Genomic DNA, 13066 nt, shown 5'->3' with positions numbered 1-13066 from the left:
CATCCTGTCTTTAATAGTCCTCTATGCCTAACCTGTCTTTAAAAGTTCTCTATGCCCAACCGTTCTTTGGTAGTCGTCTATGCCTAACCTGTCTTTAAAAGTTCTCTATGGCCAACCGGTCTTTAGTAGTCGTCTATGCCCATTCTGTCTTTAGTAATCTATTATGCCCATTCTGTCTTTAATAATCCTTTATGCCCACCCTGTCTTTAGTAGTCTGTTATGCCCATTCTGTCTTTAATAATCCTTTATGCCCACCCTGTCTTTAGTAATCTGTTATGCCCATTCTGTCTTTAATAATCCTTTATGCCCACCCTGTCTTTAGTAGTCTGTTATGCCCATTCTGTCTTTAAATCCTCTATGCCATCTCACCTCTGTCTGTGTGGGTCCAAGTCCAGGATTATTTACGAACTAGACATGATAAAAGGTCCATAAGTCTATATCCCATGATGATATAACCAGGTGAAGTAGTTTTAACAAACTTTACAATATGGCTGCCATCATGGCCATATTGAATGTCAAATCAGCAACATTTTCATTAGGACCAATGGAACATAAACATCAATTACCGACAAACCCATGCTGATATGACCATCCTTTCAGGAAATTAAGCAATAAAATCTTCAAATCACCATAGTAGCTATACAGAATGTCCAAGCAGAACCATTTTCATTTAGTTCCAACTAGACAACATAGAAAGTCTTCTGGCAAAAACCCCATGCTGATAAGATCTTCTGTTCAGGAGGAGTAGCAATACACCACTTTGTCGATAACTCACACCCTGATAACTCATGCACCCCCTTATAATGTGGGATCAGGCATGGACCCCATTTTTTAAACCAGAAAATACCCCCAAAATTGATCCCTATTTTTGAACTCGAAGAAAATTGCAATCAAAGTTGGTAACAGAAACTTTGATGCATCGCTCGTTTTATCATCGCAAACAGTAGAGAGGACCCAGAAATTTTAATCAACACTATGAAATATCAAATTTAAAAATAGGACATATAATTTTTTACATTTTCTTTCCAAACGACATTCCTAGTACACCCCAATTAATGACATGTAAGGAAATTTTGATCAATAAAAATGTCACTCAAGTTGAGTGGAGGCAGTACTTTAATAAATAAATACAAATTAAATTAAAAAAATTATCAATTGAAATTTTTGTTCTAGTTCTATCTTTTAGTTCCTTTTAAGTGTAATCGTCATAAATGCAATGTGTCCTCTTGTAAATAAACGTAAAATGTGTCAATATACCATAACAGCTATGTCCGCAAGAGTTTCTCTGAGAACCTAATGAGTGCTGACCATGTTTTGATAACTGACTTCCAGAAGTGTTTGTTGTATTGTTGCACTGAATTAAAAGCTGGCCTCCTTTGTATTATCACGTGAATTATGTCTTTTGAATCAAATAAAGGAGGTGGAATAAAAGAATAGTTAAAAGGCTTGAAAATCCTACAAATCTAGCAGCCTTGGTCGTATGTCGGGTGAACTCATTTCATTTGATCAATCGAACACTTATAAGTGTGTAAAATAAACTACCTTAAATTAACCGACTCTTTCATAACTGTGATCAAAGATAACAAGGCAGATTGGCAAAATGAATACTTGGTAAAATAAAGACTTTGATTTCACAGATACAGACCATTGTGGGTAAATGAGTTTCAGGGAATTCTGGAACTAGCACTTAGAGATATCCTCAAGGATGATAAGAAATTTCATTATTAATTCTAATGAATTAATTCATGACATTAATATTGTACTAACTGAGCAATAAAAAAATAGAGCTTCAATGTAGACAATTGTCTCATGAAATAAATGTTGTGTTTTTGAAAAAAAGGAATCTTGTTTGGTGGTGTATCAATAGTTAGTCTAGTTCCCTGGTCTATGGACTCCCGATTTGGCAAGATAATATTAAATACCACTACAGGAAACCGACTCGTCAAGAAAACAAAAAGCAGTGACGTAATAAACAGATTTTTTTATGCGTACACGTGGTGGTTGCAACGATCTTTCATATTGGACATTTTGAAAATAAATACTTCCTGTGCACAGACGATGTATGGCAGTTTGTCTGTGTATAATTGCCTCAACATAAGACTAAATCTTCACATTATGGAATGTCTTGTCAGTGAGTGGTCTACTTAAGGACTTGCACACCTTAAGCTGTAGAGGTATTTGTTATTAATTTCTTGTGGATAAGTTATAACTATTGTACTACCGCATTTATTTTTGTATATTTTCTATGTAGCTTCGGCTTACGTAGTATAATGTAAATATTTTCTATTCTTGTTTGTGACTTAGCAAGAAATTTATATTAGCAATATAAAATTGCATTATATTAGGAAATGTTTAGTACCATAGGATTCTTATCGAACACAGGTAGGTTCACTTCTAAACCTGTTTATTGCTTTGTAATATTGTCCAGATAATCTAATTAGTATAACTTACCGATAATAATGTCATTACATGTTATTGTACATGCCAACAGTGTTAGATAATTTCAGCTGATCAAAGTCGATGCGGTTCCAGCTGTAGAGCTAACCACAGAAGTTGACCAAAGCAGCTAAAAAGCTGAACCATAGCAGCCATAGAGCTGAGTGAACAGTGTTGCTGGTCAAGTAGCAGTTGATCAAGCAATGCTAACTGATTGGTGGGTGCTGATTGCTTGGGTGATCAACAAATTGAATGGTGTCAGTGACTACCTGGAATACTGACTGCCTGATTGACTAGTGTGACTGGAAGCCAAGTGTGCTGGTAATAGAGTGTGTAAATCGTGTAATCATTTAGCCATTAGCTAATTTAGGGGTTTGTAATCCCCAGTGTGTTGGGATTGTAAAAATATTTTGTAAGATATCTATCTGTCCCTTTGTTTTCATCATTTTGCTATTTGAGTAAAATACCCCATTTTTCACTATTTGAGTGAATTCAGTTTTACTATTTCAATATAATACATCTATTGAAATTACTGTGAATTATTCACCTTTGTCCTTGTACTGTGTAAGGTTGTTCATTTGTATTTTCATTTGTTGTATTATAAGGTTCGTGCAGATTATGTTAATTTGTCCAATATTTGAATTTATTTATGCATACACGTATTAATCATAATTCTTTTTTCATTCAAGTCGTTCATCATTAAACATTGTATTTGTATCACCGTCAAAAGTGTTCTGTTATAAATCCAAAATCCAACTTGGTTATCTTGTTACAGTGTGTATAAAGTTTCATCATAATTCTCTAATTAGTTTAGATGGGGTAATGATAACCAACCTGTACTAATGGACATGGCTGTTCTGGTCTCAGACCAGCATTGCTAGTAAGAATCATATCATGAAGCAGGGGGCATGTTACAATTTACACAAAGCCCTACTCCATCAAGAAGCAAGGGCCACACTACAGTTTCCATTAGGCATTACTGCATCATGAAGCAAGGGCCACACTACAGTTTCCATTAGGCATTACTGCATCATGAAGCAAGGGCCACACTACAGTTTCCATTAGGCATTACTGCATTATGAAGAAAGTGTCATGTCAGTTTACACTGATCACTCCTGCATCATGAAACAAGGGCCACACTATGATTTAGACTTGCCACTCCTGCATCATGAAGCAAATTGGTCACACTATGGTTTACACAAAGCCCTACTTCATCATGAAGCATAGGTCACATTACAGTTTACACAAAGCTCTATTTCATCATGAAGTAATGGTTACACTACGGTTTACACAAATCACTACTTCATCATGAAGCAATGGTCACACTACAGTTTACAATAGACCCTTCTGCATCATGAATGGTCACACTATGGTTTACACAAAACCTTATTTCATCATGAAACAATGGTCACACTATGGTTTACACAAAGCCCTGATTCATCATGAAGCATAGGTCAAACTACAGTTTACACAAAGCCCTATTTCATCATGAAACAATGGTCATAATACAGTTTACACAAAGCCCTACTTCATCATGAAGCAATGGTCACACTATGGTTTACACAAAGCCCTGATTCGTCATGAAACAATGATCACACTACAGTTTACACAAAGCTCCACTTCATCATAAAGCAATGGTCACACTACAGTTTACACTAGGCCATACTGCATCAGGAATCAAGGGCCATGTTACAGTTTACACTTTGAGGCTGCCTCAGATGCAGGAGGATGGAGGTTTGAACCCAGCCAAGTCATATTAAAGACTTATAAAAATGGTACTAACAGTTGCCTCGCTTGGCTCTCAGCACTAACAGGTTAGTGTAGGGACTGGTGGGCCTGGTCTCAGGTAATGTGATTGAGTGGGACATGATGCTACATGTCTTTGGCATGATACCCCAGTGCTAGATATCACTACGAACTGCCATAGTGCAGACATCGTAGCGATATGACTGAAAAATTGTTAAAGTTACATTAAAAATCCAAATCACACACACACACACACAATATTTAGTACCGAAGACAAGGTAATATACGAGTTAAAAATCCATCTATGGAAAAATATATACCTTTGAGGAAAAGCAGAAAGCTGTGCTTTTCATCAGGTCGGTTTGTACACAGGAGTCTAACATTTTATCAATAAAGTATGACAAAATCTCTGACAACATAAAATCACCTTATTGGTACCATAAATGAACACAAGGAGTGCAAGCGTGACCCCAACCCTTGGCTTGATTAGACTTTTCTCCCGCATCATTTATCGCTTCAGAATCACAAGAAGACTGACAAACTACACATATCCATTCAAAAGACAGTAACATACTAAATGCATAACTCTCGGACGACCATCGCATGAATCCAATCCAGCGAATTAACCTTTATTTTCACCATTACAGTCACAAACCCTTTCTAGTAGAATCCATCAGATGGAAGCAGCCTATTCTTAGCCCAAGCTTAGCTGTATTGGTTACTACTTAAAATACTTTGATGTTTGATGGACACAACATAACACATAATGTTTATATATTTGCTAATGACAGAGTGTAAATGGACAAGTGATGATAGTTAAATTATATATTAACCCTCAGTTTGTGTCGCTGGTTGTAGAGTATCTGTTCGGTACTATCAGACCTATTTCGGCATCCTGGACAAGCAATGATTGGTTAAAAGTTTTGTCACATGACTGTTTATCCAAGAGTATAAATAGGAGCGAAATTCAATATTCGGCAGATAGTTGTCAACATTAGCACCCCTATCTACATATCTCCACCAAATAAAAAGAACACAATATTGCGGTAATTATACATACAACTGTATTGAATGACATTATGAAGCTCATAGATACTTATACAAAAATAAGACAAGTCAACAAATTTTAATTTCATTTTTCTCAAAAAAGACTGGAATTACACACATAGTAAAACAATACCAATCAATTCAATTCAATCACATTCGATTCACTGCTATTGATTCAGGCTTAATATAAAAGTAATATTGTGCCATATTAATATAACAGTAATATTGTGCCATATTAATATAAAATTAATATTGTGCCATATTAATATAACAGTAATATTGTGCCATATTAATATAACAGTAATATTGTGCCATATTAATATAACAGTAATATTATGCCATATTAATATAACAGTATTATTATGCCATATTAATATAACAGTAATACTGTGCCATATTAATATAACATTAATATTCTGTCATATTAATATAATAGTAATATTGTGCCATATTAATATAACAGTAATATTGTGCCATATTAATATAACAGTAACATTGTGGCATATTAATATAACAGTAACATTGTGCCATATTAATATAACAGTAATATTGTGCCATATTAATATAACAGTAATATTGTGCCATATTAATATAACAGTAATATTGTGCCATATTAATATAACAGTAATATTGTGCCATATTAATTGAACAGCAATATTGCGCCATATTAAATAAAGCAGCTCCCACCACACTAAGAATTTGGGGCTAACTTTCAAAATACTTCCTCCCAGGTCATACATCTGATGCTGAATAATTCTACTGAGGTTATGAATGCCAGCATATTGCATATGTTACACATAATCAAACACATACATTCATGTTTTAGTCATATTTCTTTTATTAAGCATCTTATCACAATTTCATAGTCAAAACTAAAAAAGGTCCCGACTATGAGCATTCTTTAAACATTTTAATTATCTTTACACAAGATAGCCCATACCCCCTCCAATTGGTTATATTAGCAACAATCTGCAAGATATTTACCCTTCAACACAAAGTGAGGATCAAAATCCCCACCATCAGAGGTGGCAAAATGAAAAAATCATGTCAGCTATACTGCAGAAGACAAAAGTCAGCCATTTTCAGAAAATTTCAAGACAAATTCAGAAGCTATGATTTATAATGGCCATTGGACTGCAAAGTTACAAATTATTTGCATGATGTTGACTCATAATAGAACATTTTGTAATGGGAGCCAAGAAAATAGTAATTTATTAACAGTTCATTCATACTTACTTTGCTATACCAAAGTCACCCAGTTTTACATAAAAATTCTTCAGCAAAAATATATTCTTTGTTTTCAAATCCCGATGAAGAATTCTATTCTTGTGAAGGTACTGAAAACAAAATATAAAAGATGTTGTTATGACTTGTTTCTTTCCATTTCCTTGACAATTATATTCTTACTGTGAAAAAAATGTACATTGTAACATTTGTATGTACATAACACTGTAGATTAAAACTGTAAAATAATGCATGTACATTAACATTGTAAAAATACTTATGTACATTAATATTGTGAAAAAATGTATGAAACCTAGGTGTCACTCTCAAGAGTATGCTCTCTCCACACCAACATGTAATGAACATATGCAAGGCTGTGTATCTGGAGCTGAGATGCATCAGCTCCATTCACAATTTTCTATTGGTTGATGACACTAAAACACTTATGTGTTCCTTAGTACATGTACTTTCAAGACTATTTTAATTCACTTCAGAGATCTCGCTAGGATTTTAAAACTAGGAGTCCAGAACTCCCATTTTGGTAAAAATAAGACTCCCACCATCAAAAGTTGCAGTCCCTTCTTTCCTACAGAATCAACACATACGTGAGTGCATCTGTTTTTAGATGGAGAGGTTTTCATAATGTAATCACTCGCTATAATATAGCTTCATTACAACGGTCCATTGACAGGATTACAAATTTATGGTTTATTTATTTGTATACGTACTTGTAGTAATTTTAGGCAAATAAATAGTATCTGATTTGCTGTTTTTCCCCATATTTTCACAAATACATGACAAGTCAGAAAACAGCTCAGACCTTAAAGCGCATCTCGTGAATTCCAAAAACATAGCATTGTCCCATACGTTTCTGACCTACATAATTTGCATTTTGAAGTTAAATCTTTAATAAATAATACATAGGCTTTGGTTTTAATGATTTGTATATTTTTCTGAATATATTTACCCGATGATTTAAAAAAACAGACAACATAATAAACTGGTACATCCCAGACTTTGCGAAGTCCGCCATTATTTCCCATTAGGCCTACTGGTTCACTTACAGTTTCAAACTAATTTTATGACGAAATAGTGTAAAAGAGGCAGTTAATAAATATCCAGATTACCGATTCTGATCTTAAAACACAAGTCTGTATGTTTTATCATCAAAGGATATCATGCAGGAAATTAATAGCTGCTACCTTACTCGGAAAAGGGTTAATGGTCAATCAGCTATCAAAACATAATGCTTGTGAATAGGCAAGAGTTTGTTTGTCAACGCAATTGATATAAAAACTAGGCCTAGCTACTGATGTATTGATAATACATTTTGCTACAACACTAGAACTAACCGGGCTAAGGCGAGGGGCATTTAAAAAAAATATGGTATGGTATGGTCAGTCAATGTACCTCTTAAATAATCACAGGGCAAAGTTGTTTTTGCCTTTCTAACAGAAGAAGGCAAAGTTTACATTTTTAGGTGGCTTGACACCCACTTACGAATGGATTTTGTCTCTAAGTCTCAATATGTCTTGATTCTGAGGTCATGTGCACTGCTTATTCCGCTACATTCGGAAATGAACACAATAACAAAAGCTAAAGTTGTTTACTTGATGTACTTTTATAAATGAGCACATGTACATCTCTGGGTCTTTCTGCCTTTGAATTCAATCACTGTAAATATCAGTAGTTTTTACCCACCCAGCCGCCAGTCAAAGCCTTTGAACTTGCCGTCCAGCTATTGCATTATGTTCTTTTTTATGTACTTTTATAAAATGGCAATACGTATGTACATCAAGGGGTATTTCAGTAACTGAATTCTGTCATTGTAAATATTAGCACAGCTAATTGATCAACACATTTTCCCACAAAGCAGGTGGCTGAAGCAGGACTGGCATGTCTTTGAATTTTGCTGCACACCTATTACATGCATATGGAGGACTCCCGCCTCGGTGATTTTCTGCATCCCAGATCAAAAACTGGCATCGAAATAAGCGTAATTAAGCGTTTCCAATATCTCTGCACCTTTCTGATTCATCTCTGTATCTACAATTGAAACTTCCAAAAGTTCAAAACACTGCTGCTCTGATCATCCTTAGAGTAGGAATAACTGAGTATAACTCCCTCCTGTTCTGTAACCTATACTGGCTACCTGTTACCTCCTGAATCGAACACAAAATCTGTTCACTATGCTACATCTTGTTGATGGGATCCAGTCCAATATACTTATCTGACTTATACTTATCTGACCTCACCCAATGTGTACACCCTACCTAGAAACTTATGTTCCTCTTCTAACACTCTCATTCTCATTGTTCCACTGTTAAAACAAAGTCATATGGATATCATTCTTTTATGTATCAAGGCCCAGCTATGTGGAACAAACTGCCCATAGACCTTCGACACAAGGACGCTGTGATCTCATTCAAGAGTGCTCTTAAAATGCACCTACTTTCTGCACAGACTTAAAGACTTAATAATGTTTACATTCTTACTTAATTTCCAGTAAGCATGGGTTTGTTTTTTAAGTTCACGGTGTTTGTCATTGTACATGTTTGTATGTGTTATCTAACACTGTAAAGTGCATAGAGCCTCTAAAGATTAGGTGATGTATTAAATCCACATTATTATTATTATTATTAACATTATTATTGTGAAAATATGTATGTAAGTTAACACGGTGAAGGATATTCTTATGTAAATCTATACCATGTGTGTTAATTGGTTTGATGGTTATAGACTGTAAGGGTCATTTAGTAAATAAATATTAAATAGCTAATTTTGTTTATGATTGTGAGTTTGTTCTAGATAAGATTATTTTGTCTGGTAAACATATTAATGAGGCATTTTGACCCTGAAATGTGTAAAACATATCTTAATGACGAATGTGATGGGATTTATGATCAGGTCATTGTTTCCCACTAGGAAAACCAGGTGACTTAATTTCAGACTGGTTAGCTGCCAATGGTCATCAAAGTGTTGATGGTTAGAATGGTCTATAAATCATTTATTTGAACCTCTTTCTGGATCTGAAAGTGTGTCTTAGTTTTTTTTATATATAAGAGATGTTTACCTGAGAATTAGTCATTCCTGGTTTAAACAGTCGTAGCTGAGTCATTAAGTTGTGTTCAGTTGACAGGAGTGTTGTATTGTGAGGTTTAACACCATTTTTCAGCACACGATAGGCTATACATGGTGGCCATTATTAATGGTGGAGGAAGAACCCATGAAAACCCCAGAAAGATTCACCGACCCATGAGAAGCTACTGGCAAGCTTTCTCACATACCCACATTGGCCAAATCCTAGACTTTAACCCACGCAGACAGATGTGAGATGGCAATGATCCGTAACCGAGAGCACTTTAGACCACTCGGGCCAATTAGGGCCCCCAGTTGACGGGATTTATTTATGGATTTGTTTCAATTATTCATTGGAAATACAAGGTGCTCATAAACATCAGATTAAATACTATTTTTGAATTATTGTGAATTCATTGAAAGACATTTTGGATTATATCAGTGTGATATATAAGGACTGTTAGCACATCAAACTATTATAGATTATTTGCACATCAGCACAACAGACTAAACTTCATTTGAACATCACTGTAAATTATTTGGAATAGTCAATTCTTTTAGACTTATTATAGAACTTTTAGGACTATTTAGGATTTCATTCAACAAATTGTAATTTTTAATTAAAAACTTATTTGTTAAATTTTAAAAATTTTGCTGGTTTTCACTCCTTTCTGTTACTTAGTTAAGGACCATAGAGTTGTAACACTCCTAAAATACTATTGCTAATTAAAAGGTCAATATTAAATAGAATATTTCTACTTAATGCACATTCATATAAATAATTTTATGTAATTGTTTTCCATTTGTGATAAACTTCTAGCATACATCACTGATTGAGAAAGACATTCTTCTTAATGCCACTGAGTTTAGCAGTGAAAGCTAATTATATAATCTGTAACCACAAACATTCTTCTTAATGCCCATAGCTGTAGCAGTGGAAAGTAATGGCTGTCAACTTAAATAATAGTTAATTCTCTCTTGCAGAAAAGAATACTTTGTAAACTATAATAATAATAAAAATGATAAATATATACCTATTATGTATATCTAAACTGTATGCTTAATTACTGGATGTGATCCAGTGTTATGGATTTAATGCCTACCCAAATACTGTCATGAATCTAAGAAGTTTACTTGAATCTGAGTTCAAGACCAGACCTTGTTTATGAGTCAGTGGACTTTTCCATAGGAAATCTATTACAGTGCAGGTCAAGTGATATTTTGCAGATAAAGGAGACTTGGTAAACAATTATTCATTTCCATTTCATATCAGTCTTTGGGAACCAAAGATCAGAGATTGCACTTGTGTTCAGATATAGTTGTCATGGAATTGTATAAATCCTTTTATTTATTAAATACATGTACTTGGGTTTTGTTTTTTGTGCACAGCGATATCCGACGGTGATTTATGTATACTGTACAATATTTCAAAATAGTGAGTTTGGTTCATCATATGCTGCATGTGTGAAATGCTTTTGATGGGAAGAACCGATTGCTTCAAGAGCACAGACAATGTATGATGACTCTGTGTAGAAATGCCTCACCACAAGATTAAATCTTCACATTATGGAATGTCTTATCAGTGAGATGTCTACTTTAAGGACTTGCAGATCTTCAGCTGTAGAGCTGACCAAACTGACCTGAGCGAATCGAGTTATCAGAGTGATTGGATGCAACGTGGTGCCATCTGCAGAGCTAACCACAGAAGTCGACCATAGCAGCTGTGAAACTGAACCATAGCAGCTGTAGAGCTGAGTAAACAGTGTTGCTGGTCAAGTAGCAGATGATCAGGCATTGCTCACTTAGATTGATGGGTGCTGACTGCTTGGTTGACCAACCTGGAATACTAATGGCTTGACTGACCAGTGTGACTGGTAGCAGAGTGTGCTGGTGACGCAGCATGTAACCCCATACATGTAATCTTTTAGCCATGGGCTAATTTTGGTGGTTTGTAAAACCAGTGTGTTTTTGGGACTGTAATGATACTTTGCATATCTGTCCCTTTTTGTTTACATAATTTCACTATCTGAGTGAGTACATTTTACTATATGCACTGAGTAAAATACTACATTTGTTTTACTATTTGAGTAAAACATACCGATCTTTTCGTTGTGAAATCACTGTGAATCACTCACCCCTTGTCCTTGTACTGTGTAAAGTGATTTATTTGTATTTTCATTATTAAGTCCATGCGTTTTATGTTAACTGATCCAATAATTGGATCATATACATGCACATATTAATCATAATTAATTGCTGATTCAAGTTGTTCGTTATTAAACATTGTATTTGTGTCACCATCAAAAGTGTTCTGTTGTAAATCCGAAATCACCCGATTATCTTGTTACAATAGTGCTAGAAGAATTATTTAAAGCACTCACTGGAATTCCTGAATGCTCTCTGACTAGATTAACACATTACTTTAGAATTATTAAGAACATATTCAAAGGTATTCTGGATTTCAAAATTGTGGTCAATCATGACATTAAAGACTACTGTAATTATTTTGAAACATTCTGTACTTTTGTACTTGTGATAAAACTTTTAGGATTACAATACTGTAAATGTCTCTATAATTTACACTTGGTATCTTAAAGAAATCAATTATTTGTTGAGTTTACTTGTATGTTTCATTTCTTTGTTTAAGACCTAGAATCTTCATAACACCACCCTCAGACATACAACCAAACTTAAAATGTTATGTTCATTTATTTCATTATTACCTGAAGGGCATCTGACACCTGTATAATCCACATGCAGATGACTGACTCAGGAATGAAAATATCTTTCATTTTGCATTTCTGCAGATAGATATCCACATCTCCCCCCTCACAGTATTCTGTTACAATGTACAAGCACTCCTCTGAGATAACAGACTCGATGTATTTTAGTATGCCCGCATGATCTAACTTGGCCAAAAGCTTTGCTTCCTTCAATGCATTTTCTCTTTCTTCTTCATGATATTTACTAAGATCCACTTCTTTAACTGCAAACTAGAAAGAAAAAGTGCTCAATATAACTGATGGAATCTGATAATATATGCATCTGAGATTCTGCAATTAGGAATGTCCTTACAGACCATTAAATATACATTTATTTTAATACCCTGTCTTCAAAACTTTTGTATAATGGAAGGAAATACAAAAATAATCCCTTCCTGGCCTTTGCTCACTTTTTTATCCTTTCATTTATTGGTAAAAATTTCTTAAATGAAACAGTTAATATGATTTAATTCTCCATTATCTACCAATTAAAAACCATTCTTCTCTACCAACAATACATCTTATTCTGAAACTTCACTTATCTTGGAGACTGATCCAGTGGCCTAGTGGTTAGAGCATCCGCCTTGGATGTGGTAGATCATGGGTTTGATCACCGGCCAAGTCATACCAAAGACTTACAAAAGTGGTACAAACAGCTGCCTCGCTTGGCGCTCAGCATTAAGAGGTTAGTGTTAGGACTGGTGTGACTGGGTGGGACATCATGCTACATGTCTGCGGCATGATGCCCCAGTGCTAGACATCACTATAAACTG

At 34.7% G+C, this 13066-nt stretch overlaps 1 protein-coding gene across 2 annotated transcripts in view; it reads right to left on the bottom strand.

Annotated features, from left to right (window-relative positions):
- The window catches only part of LOC149789069 (uncharacterized), a 119856-nt gene that overhangs the window by 100002 nt on the left and 6788 nt on the right, over positions 1-13066 (bottom strand). For both annotated transcript variants that reach the window (XM_089975253.1, XM_089975254.1), the window contains exons 2-3: positions 12255-12524; positions 6466-6566 (exon numbers count right to left, since the gene is read on the bottom strand). In XM_089975253.1, the coding sequence (XP_089831379.1) occupies positions 6466-6566; positions 12255-12524 (371 nt within the window). The remainder of the gene's footprint in view (positions 1-6465; positions 6567-12254; positions 12525-13066) is intronic.

Source organism: Sinohyriopsis cumingii, chromosome 11 (genome assembly GCF_028554795.1).
Source record: "Sinohyriopsis cumingii isolate HCF-2022 chromosome 11, ASM2855479v2, whole genome shotgun sequence".
NCBI lineage: Eukaryota > Metazoa > Mollusca > Bivalvia > Unionida > Unionidae > Sinohyriopsis > Sinohyriopsis cumingii.
This window is presented reverse-complemented; position numbering and strand designations above follow the sequence as displayed.